The 20,580-nt window shown below is 39.3% G+C and overlaps 1 protein-coding gene across 1 annotated transcript in view; it reads right to left on the reverse strand.

Annotated features, from left to right (window-relative positions):
- Positions 1 to 1,121: 1,121 nt before the first annotated feature.
- LOC124138617 (beta-1,4-galactosyltransferase 4-like) overlaps positions 1,122 to 20,580 on the reverse strand; it is a 55,715-nt gene continuing 36,256 nt past the window's right edge. Inside the window, exons 6-7 of the mRNA XM_046505353.2 lie at positions 17,001 to 17,105; positions 1,122 to 2,436 (exon numbers count right to left, since the gene is read on the reverse strand). Of these exons, the coding sequence (XP_046361309.2) occupies positions 2,286 to 2,436; positions 17,001 to 17,105 (256 nt within the window). The 3' untranslated portion in view covers positions 1,122 to 2,285. The remainder of the gene's footprint in view (positions 2,437 to 17,000; positions 17,106 to 20,580) is intronic.

The raw sequence follows: 20,580 nt of genomic DNA on the forward strand, positions 1-20,580 counted from the left end.
CTTCCTCCATAAGGACGATTGCGAATGTTTCTCCTCAGATAATAGCTGAAAACCTCCATCTGCGCTCTACCAGGAAGGGTTCGATTTTATCTACCTACTTGGCAGCTATTAATTCAGTCGTTGCCACGACTACTGGCTAGGGTTTCCTCTGTTGTGGAGCTTCAGGCATTGATTCTCTCATACCGCCTTGTGGACCAATCATCCCGATCTAGACCTCCAGCACGGGATCTCAATATCATTCTCCGTCACATGTCTTCGGTCGAGTATGAACCATGAGTATGATCAGACTTTTGAACTTATTACGTTCAAGACAGTCTTCCTCCTCGCTCTGGCTACTGCGGCTCGTATTTGTGAGATTCATGCTTTAGACGTTGGTAGAGCTCGTTTTATACGTCATCGACATGGTAAAGTCTTGCTGGGTTTGCGCTGTGACTTTATTGATAAGAACCAGCTCCCAGGACAACTGAATCGTTCACCCTTCCACCGCTGTCTTCGACACTAGGACCTGATGAACTGGAAGACCTCTCACTCTGCCCAGTCCGAGCCCTAAAGATCTACTTGAAGGCATCTCAGACCTCCCGTCGCTCTTGCAAGTGTCTTTTCATCTCATTATTGTCGGCTGCAACTTCAGAGGTATCTCGAACCACCATCTCCTTTTGGCTGCACTCTATCATCCCCAGGGCCTACACATTTGCGCGACTACCACTTCCAGTTGCCTCTAATCCGCATGAGACGAGGACGGTGGCTTCCACCTTTGCGTTGCATAGTAATTGCACATTCTCGGCCATCATGGAGGCATAGTGTGAGATAGGATAAGTTTAAAAAATTGTAAATTTTCTAATAAAATGTATATAAATATACTTAGCCAATCTCACACGCTAAGCGCCCACCCAACCATACGCTCTCGATTGAAAATGAGGGTTCCGGATGTGTCAGGTGATCGGGTCGCATGGGTCGTGTGACACGAGATCGCAGTGATGTGTGACCCATGATCACAGTGGTGACTTGGTGATGTATTGGATGTGTTAGGGTGATTGGTGTTTTTTTAAGCTGGACACTTTGTTCTAGGACGTTTCAACACCAGGATCGAAGAATAAGAAGAAATGCATAGTGTCAGATAGAATAAGTATATAAATATACAATTTATTAGAAAATTTACAATTTTCGTTTCCCCAGATCTGCATTAACATTGGAACAATTTTCTTGTGCTTTGTTGTCATAAAGGTTTTATAGGCCTTGGGCCAAATTAATTTCGGAATGACGAGACGTTCCCAATATTTATAGGCATTAACAGTTTTCATACGCTTACCATTATAAAACTATTTCTCATGTTTTGATAAAGTGCCTCTCCTTTCAAAAACAACAATGTTACTGGTCTCAGAATTAATATCCATATCCCATTTATAAAAGTATAAATATAATCCACCAAGGCGTTTTTGTAATTATACAACACTATCTGCACCAAGTATCAACCCGACGGCAAACAATAGGGCACTTATATTTAACGTTTCCTCTGTAATACAAACACCATCATGGAATCAACTTACCAAAGATATAACTTTGATAAACAAAGAAAAAAGTACAGGAATAAGAATACTATCCTGTCTTAACCCACACGAACTATCAAAATACTCAATCAATTCTTACCATAATCAAATCTAACCATTGATGTAACATCATTTTACATTATACTCTGGATAATACGAAATAACTTGCCAGAAATTCCATTTTGTTATACAATATACATTAACTTCCACCTGAAGGCACATACATTGTAATGAGACATCCTGTATGGACCCCAAATGTACACGGTATAATGTGGTGTTCCATTTAGACCCGAAGGTACACAGTATAGTGTGACATCCCGTATAGTCCCCGAAAGTTTATGATTGAGAAATGAGTAAAACTGATTAAGGTTATCTAAGTAAATCTATCATAACACTATGTCCTATAAGATTGTAAGAAATTAATTAACATCTGCACGGTTAGTGTTGATAGAAACGTTTTAAGTGTTGCTGCTTTCTTGCCATGCCAAAATTAGACAGACTATTATGGCAGACAATTTTCAATTATTAACGAAGTATTTGTAGTTGATAGTACTATTCAAGATTGCATTGTAGTGACTATTGTCACATCCCGAATAGACTCCAAAGGCACATGGTGTAGTGTGAGAGTGTAGACCCCAAAACCACGAAGCGTAATGTGACATGTAGTATAAACCCCGAATGTATTCAGTATCAAGTCTGAATCCTGTTCACTGATTACAATTACATGTAGTGATTATGTCATCTATGGACAGTTCTCGCATAGTATTTCGTATCTATGGACACAGTAAGCCACGTGACAACGCCTCTGTGAGATACCGTAGTATTGACCCGTGTCGAGGAGAGTCCATCTGTTTTCAATCGTCCGACTCCTTTGTTGACCAAAATGAATCTAGAAAAAAGGTAATTACAAATTGTAATACATTGGACGTGACCAAATGCAAACCAGATCTCCTTACTGAGGGACATTTCTGGTGTTTTCTAAAAACAAAATACCCGAGGACTGATTCACATGACATATACAACAATGCTCTTCGAAAATATACTCACACGCAAAAGAAACGCAAGTCAAGTGTGCAGTATATATGTTATTTATTTTCAACAGTAAAGACAAGAAATACTAATAGGCCAAGATTGACAAAATATTGACTGAAGACAGTTTAAAGGACTAAAGGGCAGATGTCATATTTGTTTTTTTTCAAATGCTAAGGGCTTACACAGTTTCGGGTCAATACTCAAAATGTCAGTCAATACCTGGTGTGACCACCATTAGCATTTATCACTGCCACACATCTCCTGGATATTGAGTGGATCAGATGATTTGTGAAGGCCCTAGGGATCTTCCTGCACACACCCAGAGCAGCTGTGCGTAGTTCATCGGCAGTTGTAGGGACTGGGCGCACATTTTGCAGACGCCTTTGAACCTCATCCCACAAGTGTTCGATAGGGTTCAGATCAGGGCTGAGGGCTGGCCACGGTATAACACGGATGTTGTGTTGTTAAAGAAAGGCCATGGTACACTGCAAACACGAAAACGTCGTTTTTTTCCGTATATGGTCATTGGACGGAAAAACGACTAAAAATTCATTAAAATTGATTAATTGGTCAGCGTCTAGAAAGTGTCCAGAAAAGGGTCGAGTTTTTCAAGCGTAAAATGGACGGAAAAACGATGCTTTTTGCTCCGCCTTGTACAACTGTTAACGGCCAATCAGATGGCGCTGGTCCACCGACGCACGTGATGTCGAAGGCTTCCTTTCGGAAGCTTTAGGTTTCGTATTTCTTGCATGCCTTGCTCTAGTATCTGTCGCGCGCAGTGCAGCGAGATTTGCTGATAAGCTAGTTTTAGGATATGTTACATGTTAATGGAATTCAGACACGCGCCAAGAAGTCAAACCAAACAATGTTACTAAGTTTATTGTTGTAACGGCTATGTACAGTTACCCCTATCGGATAATGGGTTGTGTTTCATTTGGTTATAACAATAACTAATTTTTTAATGTGAAGTTTGCAAGATATACGACTTGGGCGCGAGGTCGGTCACATGACGTTCTTCACGTGACTGTATTCTTGAAAAGGCGTAAACACTAAATTCTTCCACATTCCTGGGGAAAACCCTTGGAATTCCCTGGTACGAATTCATACAGAAGCGTGGTTGCAAGCCCATTTAAGGATATCCTCGCTGCAACCCATCCCAGAGAGAAAAAAACACGAAAAAAAATCCAAACTATCGCAGTGACAATTTACAGATATCTATGAATTTACCTTAGTATCTATTTGACACATCTTCACAATCACCTTTCAATGATCGGCCAATTGATCAGTGATGCCAAAGGCTTGAAATAGCCACAGGTTAATTAACAACTTCGAAAATATCTCCCGTCACGTTTATCGTGTCGGCCATTTTGACGTATTGTACTTGATGTAAATGTATTACGACGCTCTGTCATTGTAATTGACTTACTGAGGTAATTCTGCAAAAGATCTTCTCATCTAATGAGGATATTGTTTGGAATATATTTCTTGTAAACATACTAAAACATATGTTCCTCGCTTTGGGGGGAACTATTTTATTCCGGGGTGGCCCATTAAATCTAGTAGTAAGTCAAGGCACCATGCGTGATCTGTTATTTTATGTGTTTAAATTACGATTTGGGGCGTTAACAAAATACACTGACGCAAGTATATTCTATTCAAATCAGTTGGATAATTGAATATGCTTTCTTTTACATATTACATAACATCACTGCACAAAATATGAACAGTTGCAGTAACACACTACGGTAATCGCATTAAACATCATTTTCAACTGTACAGTATTTCAGTATTTCAGTTATATCATGGTGTATCAGACTGATGTGGGATAAAAACCGAAGTGGTTCAGGTCATCCAATGGGTGTTCGGGAAAAGGTGAGCGTATCCTGCCACACAAGTGGCACCCGTCACAAAACATGCAAGGACAAGTCAATTGTTCACCTGAACAAAGCACGGAAACACACAATGATGCCCGTCCTCAGTTTTACCGAGCATGTAAATTATTTTGTCCGTCAAAAACATGGACGAGTATAAACAATATGTTCATTCACGTAATACATGTAATACATTTGACAAAATGTATTGACTCGGAGCATTATTGTTAATCACAGCGTATGCAGTTGAACTCATCACCCATCCCATTATTGATAACCCTTCTTGAAGATCTATGAAATCAGAAGCTGCAACACTCTATCTTTTAACTGGCATGTCAGACTTCTATTTCATTACTCAGTTTTATTTGCACGGATTACTATGGAAGGGACATTGTCTCGTTGTCGCATTGTCGCATTGACGCCTTTACAAAAACAAGCAAAACGTGTCAAAATTAACAAAAGCGCGACAATTGGCCATTTGTCGCATTGTCGCGTTTTTCGCATTGTCGCTCTTTGATAATCCTTTTCTTTATTTTACAAAAGGGCGACGATGCCGTAACGCGACATTTTCAAGGTCAAAATATGTCTCGTTGTCGCATTGTCGCCCCATCACAAATGTGTATAAAAGGCGTAAAGTTCAGTTATTGTTACAGTTAGGAAGTTCAACCTGATAAATGTACGTCTTGAAATGAAAACACAAGTCCGTCCGCGAGTCCATAACGTTTTATTGTGAGCTCTTCTCTAAAAGTGCTTAGTGTTCAACTCCCAGTTCCAAACACGTAGTACCTCCTCAATAATCCACATACCTCCAGTGCAGTGGTCTTCCGGAAGATCTTACTCTTGACCGTATTAGACAACTGACGAGTGCACGCCTGACCTGTGACCTCGTTGCAACCCTCGTGATGTGTTTGCCGAAGGGAGAGGTGTAGGAAATGTGTGCTCCAGCCCAGCACAGAGCTCGCGACACACTGTATACTGATGTATACAGTATATTGCAGTTGATATACTGTATACTGCATGTGATACTTATTTGCGGACATGTTACAACTTTCAAGATTCAAGATTCAATTTGCATATATTTCATATACAACAGACTGCCGTCATATATCACTGGAATACTGCTGAGAGCGGCGTTAAAACAAATTGTTTTCATAATGGAGCGCTGCAGTCATTTAAAATAGAACCGTATACATATGTACATGTAGTACCAACTCACTCTATTTGTTTCGAATATTCAGCAGAAAATATATTATTAACCAGGTCTTTGGGAAAAGATATCAAATTTTCATAAGCAGCCACATAGGGATGACAAAGGACCCCTCGCTGATTAGGTTCTTGTTTACTTAAGAGCAGAGTTGGCCATGTTAGATGATATAACCAAAATCCAGGCGCTGCGGCGGGGGGCAAGCTGGTCTTGTTAGTGTATGGTATGAGCTGTGACGTTGACCCAAGAGAATAATGTAAAACATGAGACCAACTCAAGTCTATAATGATTGTGAAAGTCTTGATTTCCCTAGCTCTAGCCTGAAATTAAGAATTGTTCTATGCTCCATTTTAATTGTATTATTTTCATTTTGTAGACATGGATGGACCAACCAGGAAAGAAATTGATGGAATATTAATATCACATGTAACCACTGATCCAGTTAAATTCATCACACAATAATACATTAGTATTTGACATTACGGCATTTGATTATTAGGGCATGATCATGTACATGTTCACTGTAGTAATGTACACACCAGTCAACTTGATTATAATTTTTATCAAAGTGTAGCGCGGCATCAACGATTACTTTATGATATCCTCACTTGTCATCGATGTATTGACATCGAACAATGGACGGCAATTCGAAATTCTTATGGATAGCTTCAATAGGGACCGCGTCGGTGTCAGTACAATTTTCCTAGTTAAAATAAGTATCTACAAAATATAATCTGAAGCAGACAAGAACAATATTTTTTTTTTATTAATGCTTACTTTCATGGATAGAATTAAGGCAATCTAGGCTTGCCAAATCGTTCTAGACTTGAGCTGGATTCCTTTTAAATTTATTCTGTATGGTCTGGGAGACGAACGGGCGTCAGTATCGCATGGAGAACTGGGACAGCCTTAATCAGTGTAATCGGATATGTTGTGGAGTTTCGGTTTTGGGCTGTTTGCTGAATATATAGAATTGCGAGTTATGTATACTCTGTATTATTTCGTCATGGTAGCATATATATTTTCTATGTTGCTTTTTTAATTATCCACAAATAATGAGAACTACAATGTAAACCTCTCTCTGGAGATATGCAATAATACTACTGAAGGGCATATCTGAAAAATGGGACTTCTCGACAAATATTTCTTTCTTAAATACTACCCGTTACAGGTATTCTGATCATTATATCATACTTTGTACAGTTTAAAAGTCAAATAATGGCAAATTGTGTATTTTTCTACATTTTGAATTAATTATATTTTCTGAAATAAAACCTTAGCATCAGATAGTGATATACACGAATATGATCTATACTATTATATATGAATTATCAATTTCGTATTATGAATTAGATAAACAGAAATATGATTGTAAAACAAATTATTTTAATCTATTCTTGTGAGTAGGTAACGAGAGATCTAGGCAACGCACTAACGTAGCCATTTATGAAAAATGAAATATTAAAAGTTTAGGGGTTTGAACATGCACATTGAATGACAGGGAAGAAAGCAACGCAATAATTTAATTATGAATCAAATTATGTTATAAAAATAACAGAATATTTAGAAAATATAAGTTTAATTTCTCATTGTTGGAAGGTGTTTAATAATTATATAGATTTTGTTTGATTGTTTGTTGTTTAACGCCGCACTCAGCAATATACCAGCTCTATGACGGTGGTTCGTAAATAATCCAGTCTGGACCAAACATTTAGTCATTATCATCAAGAGCACCGATCTACGCATTTGGGATACGATGACATGCATCAACCAAGTCAGCGAGCCAAGTCGCCTTCGTAGAAGTATGGGTTGTTGAATGCCTATTCTAACCCGGATCTTCACGGGTATTTTTTTAAATAATAAAGTACAATGAAATTCTGTATATGTCCATAATAAGTGTGTTTAAGCAGATGGATAATATGTCCATACACGCCAAGTAAATGGTATATGCATTAATTTAAATGCAAATGATTCAATGATGAGTTCTTTCACAAGTCCATATTTCAAGGCATGTATTTGATATTCATAATAACTCCACAAAAGCTACACAATGGCAACAAAACGGTACCAGCATAACAGATACCAATAATACATGAGATACATATAATTACTTTAAAGTTAAAACATGTATCTAAATAGAAAATAAGAAGGATACACTTCCGACATTTATCGTATTTTGTTTTCGTTTGGAGAGAGAAGTTGTGATTGGTATCTGATGGGTGCAAACAGGTGTTCCCTTCCGCCAAGGCCTTGCGGCAATGCTATAGCCCAAAATGAAACAAGCCTTGTTCAACAGGTTCAGACTCAAATTTCTATCCCACTCGGGCTCCTTTTAAATTTAAATCTAATTTCTCGTGTCGATATGTGTCAGAAGAAATGAAATATTACAGCACTGGTGAATAGGTTATATGCGCATGTCAGCGTCGATCCTATGATATCCTTTTTTGCAAAATACATATATACTGATGAATTAAGGTAGTAATACTACGCAAATATATGTCGAGATGCATATATCAGTATCATCTCGTGATCTTAATTCGTGCTTTGAGCCCTTTTTCTACCGGAGATTCTGGGGTGTTACATCACACCAGAAAGCCAGGTCCAAATTCAAGTCATAATTTCATGGTCCGTCTTGTATGTTGGAAACCAATATCGCAATATGGCTAAATATTGCTGAACGTGGTATTAACCCGATTACTCACATAATTATTCCATTTTCTACAGTCATCTACGAACACTATCTTTAAGGAGGTATATCTGTATCATCCAAATGTCCATACATATATGTCCACATTTATATGTATAAAGCAAGTCGTCCTGCACTCTTCCTTAGAACATAAATGTTAAGCATTTCCTCTGTATGGATTTATATAATGTAATATCGTTTTAATGTAATGCTGATGCAGTAAACGTACCACAGACCTAATGCTAGAATAACATCTAATTTCTGAAATGAACATATTTTACAGAAAAAAAACAGTTGTTTAAACAATACTTATAAAATATAAGAACAAGGAGCCAAGAGCCAAATATTGGGCTGTGTTGGACATATTTGTTTCGGGGTCTTATGACAGACAAACCTGATGCCTTTAAGTATAAAGATAAGTAAGTAAAGATGTTGTACATATGTTCGTGATTAACCCAAACTTGAAAAATATTGAAAGATGAGTGGTAACTATTTATGCCATTATTTCAAATTAGAATGAGAGCACATCAGGAAAGCATGGTACTTTAATATTCGTATCTTGTTAACCCAATATTCTTTTTTAAGTAAGAGCAGCATGTATATCGAGAGTATAGGTTTGGTGCGTGACTTATCACACAGTACTTTCAGAAAGTGTGCATATTCTGTTTATCGGCAATAAATAACATAAGACGATTCATACGGGTAAATACGATTTACTTCAGAACTAGTATAGATTATTTAAGGTTAGGGGGAAATGTATGTAATTAACAGAACTTTGGCCGGGTTTGAAGGATTTGGGTCCTGGCTTGGGCTTTGTGTTGGACGTGTAGACGGCATTTCCAGGTTTGACGTATCAATGACAAAAATGATATCAGATGCAATTCTCTGCCTTTTCGGGTGAACGATTGGCTTGCCTTTGGATGTGTTTGTGGCGGGTGCAACTAGTGGATCGGAATGAGCTCGCGTTTTTGCGAGCATCCAATGTCATCATTTATTATGATGAATCATGAAACATGCTCCTGATGTTGTCGCAATGGTGCAGTTGGCGCTACTTTAAAATTCGCAAGGGTTTCTCATGATAATGGAAATGCTTATGTCGCTTTTGTTGACCGATAAACATGAAAAGATATAATGTTAGTGTATATGGTCATGTTATTAAGAAACAAACGACGAGTGGGAGTTGTTTATTGTACGAAAAACAACGACCGAGACTCGTTTATTTCTATATGAGATATCAACATTACGTACAGCCTCTTTTAGGGTGTTAAATTAGGAAACAATACACGCTTTACAATATTTACCCGTACTTGAATAATGATGATTCCTTGAATAGAATCCGACAGCGGCCATGCTAGATAATACCATTTTAGGATTTGAGTTTGGTCCCGCATATTCTCACAATTTTCTCGTCAATCATCTGTACCTTTTCTCCCAATACCGATTGTCATATCACTCTCATTTTCGGATTCTCCAGCAAAATTTATTGGGAACAACTCACTAGACACATACCTCTTAAAAATAAGGTCAAATTTACAAATTTTACTTTTCAAGTTGCGAGTGCATGTTCGAATCTCAATAAATGACGTCATGATAGAACAATGTTTTATCGTGAAATAAATATCGCTTCCTTCTTTGTTCTTTGTGATTTATCGCGTAGCTATCTTATATCATCAAATGCCAATTTCTAATTGCTTTATCATGACGTATCCGTGTCATGTAGCAATAGCATACACAAATATCATTGACTTCGACGTTGAATAGTGTCATGAAATATGATTATCCTCTTGTGTGCAATATTTCTGGTTGATAAATCTAACATATTCTTACTTTAAGAATAGCGACTATACATTATTATATATCCCTTATCAGGTCTCTGTAACATTTGCAAAATGATACAAATATAAAAATACAACTGAACCTAAATGTAATGTTTAAATATCCTTACGTTGCTGAGTGCAGCATTTAACAATAAACAAACAAAACATAATATCTTTAAGAATTATGTTAACAAATCCGATGCTAAAAATAATCTCACAATCTCCATACCTCTTTCTCTCTATGAAAACATAATAACTTTTTTTTAATAATCTGAAGGAATAATAATGGCAATACTATCATAATTATCATCATTATTTATGTTACTTATCCTCAAGTGAAGTAGTCCTCCACACTATACATTTAGTGAAGAAGCCCATGAACATATGAACTATGTAACATACATTCATGGAAATTAGAAGACAGTTGAAGTTAGCAAATGATATTATTCGGTGGAACGTCTATCAGCCATCTATTCTATTCATGAAGAACATTTCACGTGGGACCAACAGAGGGAATTATGACTATCGACTTGCTAATTATTTTTTATATTCATGCCAGCTCAAACGATCTATTGGCTTGATTTATTGTTATGGTATCCACAAAATAAGTAGGATCCGATTTTGTCCGTTTTTGTTGAAATAAAACTGAATAATATTTGCTGTTTACATATCAAAGTTTGCCAAATTGTTACAAAATGTTTGCCCACAGCAAGGCTACGTATCCCCAACATATTGTGCAAGGCACAGTATCACTGGACTGAGGGAGGGCGGTATTCCTCCTTGTGGGTCACCTGCTTGGCAATATGGGACGGGAAAACTGCAGGGGGTGAGGGCAGTTAAGTTGATGGTACAGACAGATAAGAGAGATCATTTTACAAATGTGAAACCTCAGTCCACAAAGGAAGAGGCGAAAGTTGAAACTTGGTGAGGTTTACAGAACAAAGGCAGTTATTTCTAGTTTCTTACTGACTCTCGAAGATACATTTATTAAACAATTAATGTGTGTGTGTGTGTGTGTGTGTGTGTGTGTGTGTGTGTGTGTGTGTGTGTGTGTGTGTGTGTGTGTGTGTGTGTGTGTGTGTGTGTGAGGTAGAAGAAGAATTGTACACCATAAAAATGGCTACGTATGTAGTTGGGGTAGATATGTTGAATGCCCGGCCAGTATGACCTTTGAGTCACTACAGTTGCAGTCATTAAAATGCGTAAAACAGTATTTGAGTGAAAGAAAACACTATAAGTGAGTGAAACAAAAGACCTCAGTACAGGCACACCCAGTCCCCCAATCCCAAGTCTGCATGTATCAATACTCATACCTGCCACATCCTCAACCACTTAACTTACTCAAACAATCATCTGACAACATGTTCGCCAACCCTCGTATCACAACGCATGCACGCATGCACGCACGCACACACACACACACACACACACACACACACACACACTCACACACATCACATTCTTCTTTCCCCACCATTATGTCTACGTCAGCCATCATGGATCCATGCGCATGCTTTCATACATAATCCAACCTCCCACCATTCCCCAATTCGAACTATAACTATATCCGCCCTCATGTATCGGTATTCGTGCTTTCATACATACATACACCCCCCTACCATTCCCCTACATCCATCGCAGTATAACTATGACTATAACCGCCTTCGTGCATCCGCACTTATGTTCACATTGCATTGCATATGCTTCGAATTACACGTTTAAAATATCGTAAATATTTTACAACATGTACATATTATATATCAGCAAACAGAGATTATTATAACGCAATAGATTTCATCCGTCAAAACATCACAGAAAGAGGGGCAGCCTGGAATTTTACAATGGCATCTGAATGCACTATGACGTTCAACTGGTCAGGAGGTGAGAGTTGCCGAAGATTACGGTAAACTTCAGTTACAGATCTCCATTACGAATATCTAAAGTATGAATAAAGATCACAGCTTGCTATGACGTGTACTTCATGCCAGAATTCAGAATTAGCAATGTCCTTAGCTCTTAATTGTATGTCTAAATGCTTATGTAGACAAAGACCCAAATGTATATAGGCATGACCATATTATATTCTACGCAAATATCACCACATTTAAAAACAAAGCTAGATTGAGTCTTTGAAGGGCATTAAGAACTGATACACACAAGGAAAAATATTTATGGATGTCAACGGAGGAACACTGCGTTTCGGAATATATACTTTCTCCTTCATCAGGTGCATATTATTAAATGCTATGAGGCAGAGAACATATATTTGTACCTGTAAGAACAACAAAAGTAAAAAGATAGCAAAGAAGGGAACGCAACAAGGGAAGCCAACAGATAACTGGCATGGCGCTGATTACCCCGCCTCCCGTTTGCCCATTGTCCATTTCCCATTACCAATCATTCATAAGTTAAGTTTAGGCTTTCATTTTTCCATTGATAATCAACCATCAACGTCTATGATCTCCACCCTAAAAATATGTAGTTTACTGAGAAGGTGGTATCCAAATATAATGTGTGTTACTGTTGACCACTTTCTTAAAGGCATTGTTGGTTCAAAGCTTTCGGTCATAGAAGCCGTGCCATTTTTCTCTTGTCAGAGGAGTACAGAAAGTATACGTCATCTGGACTAACATTTTTGGTTCGGTGGCTGGGTTAGATCGATTGGGTGCCCCACTCACAGTGTGGGTTCAAATCCCGGACGGGGCTCAACCTAAGAAAGTACGAGAATCTGTACTTTACTCAGAAAGTGTTATCCCAATTATAACATTTGTTGTCAAGAAAACACAATAAATGTATATTCGGCTTTGAATGGGTAATGATATCACAGACATATACGGATATTGATGATGACTTGGAGGAGCTTCGTAACGCACGTCTTCTCAATTCAGGGATTGGTAAATCCAAATATGTGTGTGCGCGTGCGTGCGTGCGTGCGTGCGTGCGTGCGTGCGTGCGTGCGTAAATGTGGGCCTGTTGGATGTTACATAAAACATTCATCTTGAGCGGGATGGTAGTTCGAGTTGGATTAGCATGTTAACTATATGATCTTCTTTAGGCAGAGAATGCCGCGCATGAATGTATTGATGGAATTCCTAGGTACATGGGGCCTTTTCGTCCCCAGGAATACCCACAGTGGAGACTTCAATGGGGATAGGGTGTACACAATGTGCTACCTGGTAGATTGTGTGTCATCAGACCGGACAACGTTGGTCTTTGACTGATTGTGGCGTAAAACACACTTATTCATTTACTTATATCGGAAATTGAATGTTCATCTTAATTGTTATTGTTGAACATGTAATATATTTTTAAAGAAATAAAACAGTGACATAATAACTACAACTTTATGTGAGCGCGAGTAGCTTTTTTGGAATGAGATGAATAAGTCTTATAAAGTTGTAAGCTTCTTCACAACCGTGTAACTATGAATTGACTTTATTGGGTAATCAAAAAAGAGAAAGGACCTAAAATAGCCAAATTTCATACGATTTCACTTGTCCACCATCTTGGATGCAAGGCGAAAACATTTCAGCGCGTTTGAAGCCACTGAGAATGCCCCCTGCAGAGTTGGACGAACATTCTGCGGTGGCGCGGCTGAGTTGACCAGAGGCTATCAGCAGTATTTCCTGTCCAGGTTATTTAGGTCAATTGTTTGTTTGTGTGTGTGTGTGTGTGTGTGTGTGTGTGTGTGTGTGTGTGCGTGTGTGCGTGTTTGCGTGCGTGCGTGTGGGGGGTGGGGGCGGGTGAGATTAGGGTGATAGATGATAGATTTAGCAACAAGTAAGGTCATCTTGAGTGGGAGGGTATTCGCAGATGGATTAGCATATGAACTATGATTCTCTTTAGGCAGAAAATGAGGATCCACGATGTTCGACCTGGTAGAAGTGTGTTATCAAACCTCACAGCATTGGTTTTTTGACTGACTGTAGCGTCAAAACAAACTCATTCATTTACTTGAACTGAATGTTCATCTTAATTGTTATGGATAGTCACGGAGCCATGATCCAGAGAACAGGGTGTCATTAGATAGAAATAAACTAAGTAATAATAGGATTACAAGAAAAACGGGGTTTTACACACAAGCCAATAAACTTCGCTCATTAACACCAGGGTAAGTCAGTACAAGATTGAAAACTGCCCCATAATTATGTATGACATGCTTGTCGGGTATTGCTACATATATATATGTGAAAACAAAGTTATTAAAATGAAGAGCAAAATTGATGAAAGTTAACAATAAACGTGTATACGTGTTATATCGTCACTGCAAAAATAATGATTGTTTGTCTTTAGTATTAACATTCAAATACGTTATATCTGTATTAGCGATATTGTCTTTGTTCCACCGGTGAGTCAGCGTTAGCCGTACTATCTCGTAGTATAATTGAATTTCTGAAGACATCATGATACAGTTTTTACGATGCATCACGTCTGCACTAGCGCTTGATAACAGCCTTGTGTTTGGGCGTTTCAGTGGTTTAAATCGCTGCTCTTGATATTGTTGATTAAACTTTGATACTATGAACAATATAATGTTATGTGAGAGGTTGACTTTAGAACGGTAACATACTAATAGTATATAGGATGACATAAACAGAACAATGAGAAGTTCGTCCAGATTAGTGTATGGCAACATTTAATAATTAAAATAATTACATTCAACATCTCCCCTTTTAAGTCCATTTTCCTGACTTAAAAGTAAATGCAAGAACAATCGGCCGGAATACAATGTATAGTTCTTGTCCACTTCCATATGACTATATAGCATACAATAAGCTATCGGGTCCCGTTTAGATCGGTTTGGGTGGCAGCCTAGATAGCCATAGAATAGTTTCATCTTGGAATCTCCCATATCACTGGGAATCCTCTTCAATTTAAATGGAGTTACTCGTTACGATTCCGAACCTTCACGTGACTGTGTTTATGAACCATTGTCAAATAGTGGTGACATTAAATCTAGGAAACAATACGCGAGGTCGCGCATGCACAGAACGGAAAATTTGGTCAAGGCATTAAGTAATCCGCATGCGCAGAACGATTGATTTCAGTACTTCCGCTAAGCGCTTCGAGTGCAGCGTCAAACGCGGGCCTGTAATCTAACACGCGGGGACTGACCAATGAAATCTGAGAAGTAGAAATACCGGTAGACGCCGTTGCTTGATTGACAATGTCAATCAAGAAAGGGAGGAGCTTAACGCTATCGTTCTCTCCCAGTAAATTCCGATGTCAAATAACGACGTTATTTGGACGGAAAAACGATGGTTTGAAAACGTCCAAATAACGTCGTTTTTCCGTCCAATGACCATATACGGAAAAAAACGACGTTTTCGTGTTTGCAGTGGTAGCTCTGGCAACATGGGGACGAGCGTTGTCCTGCTGGAAAATGTGTTGTTGATTTTGTGCAAAAAATGGAACAACGTGGGGTCTGATCACTTGGTCGATATACCGCTGAGCAGTGACGCCGTGTCCCCGACCTTGACCAACATTCAAAAAGCACATGGGTCCAAGTCTCGCATTAAGTCCAATGCCTGCCCATATCATGACGCTAGGTCCGCCCCATGGATCCCTATCCACAACGTTTCTGTCAGCGAAACGATCACCTCGACGCCGCCAAATTCTGACTCTTCCGTCTGCATGGGAGACACAAAAGCGACTTTTATCAGAGACCCTGTGCCCACTGAAGTCGTGCTTGTCGATGCCGTGGTTGGAGAACAGGACGGCGTGCTGGTTGGCGACATCTGAGGTTGTTGGAACGGAGACGTCGGATCACAGTGTCCAGGCTAATGTTTCGATTTTGTGTTCCTATGGTCTGTCGAGCACTTTCACTTGCAGTTAGAAACGGATGTCGCTGGTGTTGACGGGTAATCTGCCGATCTTGTCGAGGTGTGGTGACCCTAGGACGACCGCTCCAAAGAAGGTCATCTGTGGTCTGTGTAGCATTGTATCGATGCAGGAGACGGTAAATTGTGGTTATGTTAATGTTAATGACGGGCAACATACTGGACAGACTCCCCAGCTTCCAAACGTCCGATAGCCTGGTTTCTCTGAATTTGAGTTAGGCGTGGCATTGTTGACCAAGGAGTGGTAGGTCCAAGAATCGGCCAGTTTTATACCCACTACAGCTCGTGACAGTTCGAGCATTTTCGATTTCGCGAGAAATTGGTGCATGATACCCACATATTCATTGAAATGGTGCGTTTTGGCGATTCGTTTTTTATGTTGAGTTTTTACTCGGCTTCAAAATGCAACCAAAAATATTGATAACATCAGGCTTCACTACATACTCGTATCAATTTATGGTTCCGTGTTTGTTACCTATTTGCTTTAAACCACTTGCGTTTCTTTTGCGTGTGAGTATATTACAAGAGAATGTTTAGGTGATGGACATTAGCTGTTTTCAGATTTCCGGATGTTTTTGAGCTTTTGATGCCTGCAAATTTATTTTGGCATGCGTAAACATTAGGATTACGTTACCTTTGAGCGCATATCGAATACTCAATAACACCTATAAATCTGAAAACAGGTACGAGGTACGGTAAAAAATTCCTAAGCCTAACAAACAACACTAACAATTCTTAATTTAGCACCGCTAGTACATATACACATACACAAGTCCTCAGCAACCCATGCTTGCCGTAAAAGGCGACTAACGGGATCGGGTGGTCAGACTCGCTGACTTGGTTGATTCATGTCATCGATCCCAATTCCAGGGATCCATACTCATGATATTTATCACTGGATGGTCTGGTCCAGATTCGAGTATTTATAGGCCGCCGTCATATAGCTGGAATATTGCTGGGTACGGCGTTAAAAAACAAACCAATAATCTCATTAAATACTCGCCTTTTAGGGTTTATAGGATTCCCCTTATCCTTGCCATGTGATTGTGCATAATACCGTCCAGTCTTAATCGAATTTCGTTCGACTCGCAGACCAAATGATTGCATTCTGGAAAAGAAATATAACTATGATCATATATTTACCAGCGGAAAAAGAAAGTGTGTTTACTATAAAGTGTTATGTAATAGAAAATAGTAACTGTTTTTACATAATATTTGGGGGGCACGGATGGCCCAGTCGTCTAAGGCGCCGCGATTCGCTGTGCAGAGTTGCGTCCCTTGGACACGCCAGAAACCTCTGGTTAAGGGTTCGAATCCCGGTTCGCCCCAATTATGTTTCTAGGTTTGTCAGCACCATACCCGTGCCCCTTGGTTTCACCGAAGTGGTAAACGTCTGAGACCTGCATCACTTCGGGCTTTCCTCCCACATTAAGCTGTCACGCCGTGATATAACTGGAATACTGTTAAAAGCGGCGTTAAACCCAACTCACTCACTACATAATATTTGGTCGTTTGTCTTATCAATGCCTTACAATAACAAATTCATTGACGAAAACCCATACCTGGAAACAGAGCAACACGCTTAAAAAGAGGAGCTATTTTACCACTCATTATAATGCTGCAACCTGACGTTCCCTGCCTTCATTTGCACAAAGCGTAGTACATGATCTCGAACGATGTTCGACCCGGTAGCGAACACCGTACCATTCAAGTTGTCATTAACAATGATGAGTTGCGTTCTTCCTTGAGTTGTGATGCCACCTCATAGGTATTGCATTAAGGCCTTCCCACACTAAACCAACGCGTTTGCAGCAAAAAAATCGCTCTGGTTGTTTTTAGATAATCGACCTAAATTATAACGCAGCACAGCGACAGCGCGACGGTAGTAATTTCTTTTAATCGCGCAAAAAAGCGATTTTTACTGCTTGCTGCCCGGACGCTTTGGGAATAATTATTTTGTGTTAATTCTTTTACAATTTCACATTAAATCATATCGGTAAGATAAATTTGTTGCAGCAGGATCATTTGGGGTACATGGGGTTCATTGCGTCCCTCGTCCCTCTGGGTACTGGTATAAAACCTAACGCGGGACGCATAACAACCCATGTACCCTTTGTGATCCTGATACAACTTGTAGTGTCCTTTAACATAGACAGACTTTCCCACAAACAGCCCTGAGATTTCACTGTAACCAGAATTGCACGAAGTTATATATACATTGCCTCTATTGTAAGACTTGGAACGGTATTTCACGTCATGACACCGCATGTCAGCTTAATGAGAGATGAAAAGATGAAGGGCGATGGGGTAGCCTAGTGCTTCAAGCGTTGGCTCGAAACGTCAAAGACCTGGGTTCGATTCCCCACTTGGCGACAATGTGTGAAGCCAATTTTATGGTGTCCCCCGTGGTAGTGCTGGAATATTGCTTAAAGCGGCGTAAAACCAAACTCACTGACTTTTATCACTGAATCATGTGTGTTGTGAAGAAAACAATATGTGAAATGCTGGACTTCCTCATCATTAACATCTACATGAGATTTGGGGATAAGACATTAAAGCAAGAAGCGGGCATCCCCATGGGCACCAATTGTGCTCTTCTTCTTGCGGATCTGTTTCTGCATGCATATGAATCGGAATTTCTGTGCGGATTTGCAAAGTCAAATCAAGGTAATTTGGCTAAGAAGTTTAACTTAAGCTTCAGGTATATCGATGATTTGATATCGTTCAATAACAATCAAATACCCAATTCTCTTCCACTGATTTACCCACCTGAACTAAAAACAAAGGAGACCAGTGAGGCCGCCTCATCTGTTTCATGTGTAGATCTATGCATAAAGATTCAGAATGACAAAACAATCTCCACAGGACTGTTTGACAAGAGGGGTGACTTTTCAAAAGTCAACTTTCCCTTCATTTCGAGCAATATTCCAGCAACTTTTACATTTCACAACTTTTGAGATTCAATCGAGGATGCTCTTTCTACCAAGATTTCAAAGAGCGTCATACAACTCTTGCTCAGAAATGGTTTGATCAAGGTGACTTTGCATGTGTTTGTGACGGTTGTCACAAGTAGGGCCGGATACCTTCACCTGTTCGCGAGCACCTGGTATCATTTCTATTTGATAGTGATTCATAAACACATGCTCATGATATAGTCGGAACCGTACAATCGACTCTGCTTTATGCAGAGATTTCTATTGGATATTGGAAAGGGGTTTGTCGCTTTATTATACAGAGAAAGAGGGATGAAGCGGAAATAACGGACATGTGATCTTGCTCTTCAATGATACATGTACATTGTAGGTGTAAGTTTGTCGCCTTTAGGCAAAAGCCATGTCCTGTGAACTTTATCTGTTTTATCAGAAAACTATTTGAGCGAGTTAAGTATTTTCTTATTACTTCCACATCAGTCACACATGAATTCTTATGTTTCATTGACAAGAATTGTAAATATGAAAACGTCAAGGCCAGAAAATAACCAGTCTTGATTATCCGCCAAAACAGATTCCACTGGGTGTGAAGGGCAGAACTGTGATGAAAATCATATGAATGGATCACTGAAAGTCAGTGACGACCTCGTGTGTTTGCGAAAAGGTTAAGAGGAAATTAGTAACATAGTGATCATGATTCGAAAATGTGTATATCTAGATTACATTTGAACGTCATCTTTCACCTCATGGGTATCCCGGATTAAAGTAGGTCCCCATGTCTGTTGTACACTGCGGCGAAATGGATTTGGTGGTCCAGCTTACAGACTTGGTTCACCGTATGTTACCGTACTCCAGCGGCATTGGGCATTTATAATAATATTTGTTTGTTTGTTTGTTGTTTAACGCTATATGACAGCGGTTATAATAATAAAAATAATAATAAAGTCAAAGCCACAAATACGTATGCTGTGTCAGTTCTTTCGAGTTCTTTTGGTGTTGTTGTTTGGACGAAACAAGAAATTCAGGGTTGACACCCTCACACGAAGAATCATGTCAGACAATAGATCCCACCACCCTCGCTCTTCCCTCAATCGCTTGTATTTACCAATTATGATGGGAGGGCGTGGTTTGATAAATGTGGAGGCTGTTCATGATAGAATTGTTTTGTGCACTTTTGCACACATTTATTTGTCTGATGATCCTCTTGTGAAGCATGTCAAGACACATGAGGAAAACAAGGCATTCCACAGTTTTCTAAAACGAGCCAATGATGTAGGACATAATCTCAATGTCGGTGTTGATTTTGTTGATGTTTCTGTACTGTTGGACGGTACAGAAATGAGTGTCAACCAAGCGAAGTGCCATATCAAATCGGCCCAGACTCAGTTTTTAAAGGAGAGGATTTCTGAACGACCACTGCACCGAGTTTATGTCCAGTGTGTTGAGAAGATCAGCAAACCTGCAGAGTCCTTCGCTTGGATGAAGTCGTCTGGCCTGAAAAGTGAAACAGATGGCTTTCTGTTTGCTGCTCAGGACCATTCACTTCCAACCGTCAATGTGTGATTTTGCATCAAAATGTGAATATGAAATGTAGATTATGTAATGAATATAATGAGACTGCCCGACACATTGTGAGTGGATGTCCAGCTTTGG

Source organism: Haliotis rufescens, unplaced genomic scaffold, assembly GCF_023055435.1.
Source record: "Haliotis rufescens isolate VD_foot unplaced genomic scaffold, xgHalRufe1.0.p SCAF_17, whole genome shotgun sequence".
In the NCBI taxonomy this organism is placed as follows: Eukaryota; Metazoa; Mollusca; class Gastropoda; order Lepetellida; family Haliotidae; genus Haliotis; species Haliotis rufescens.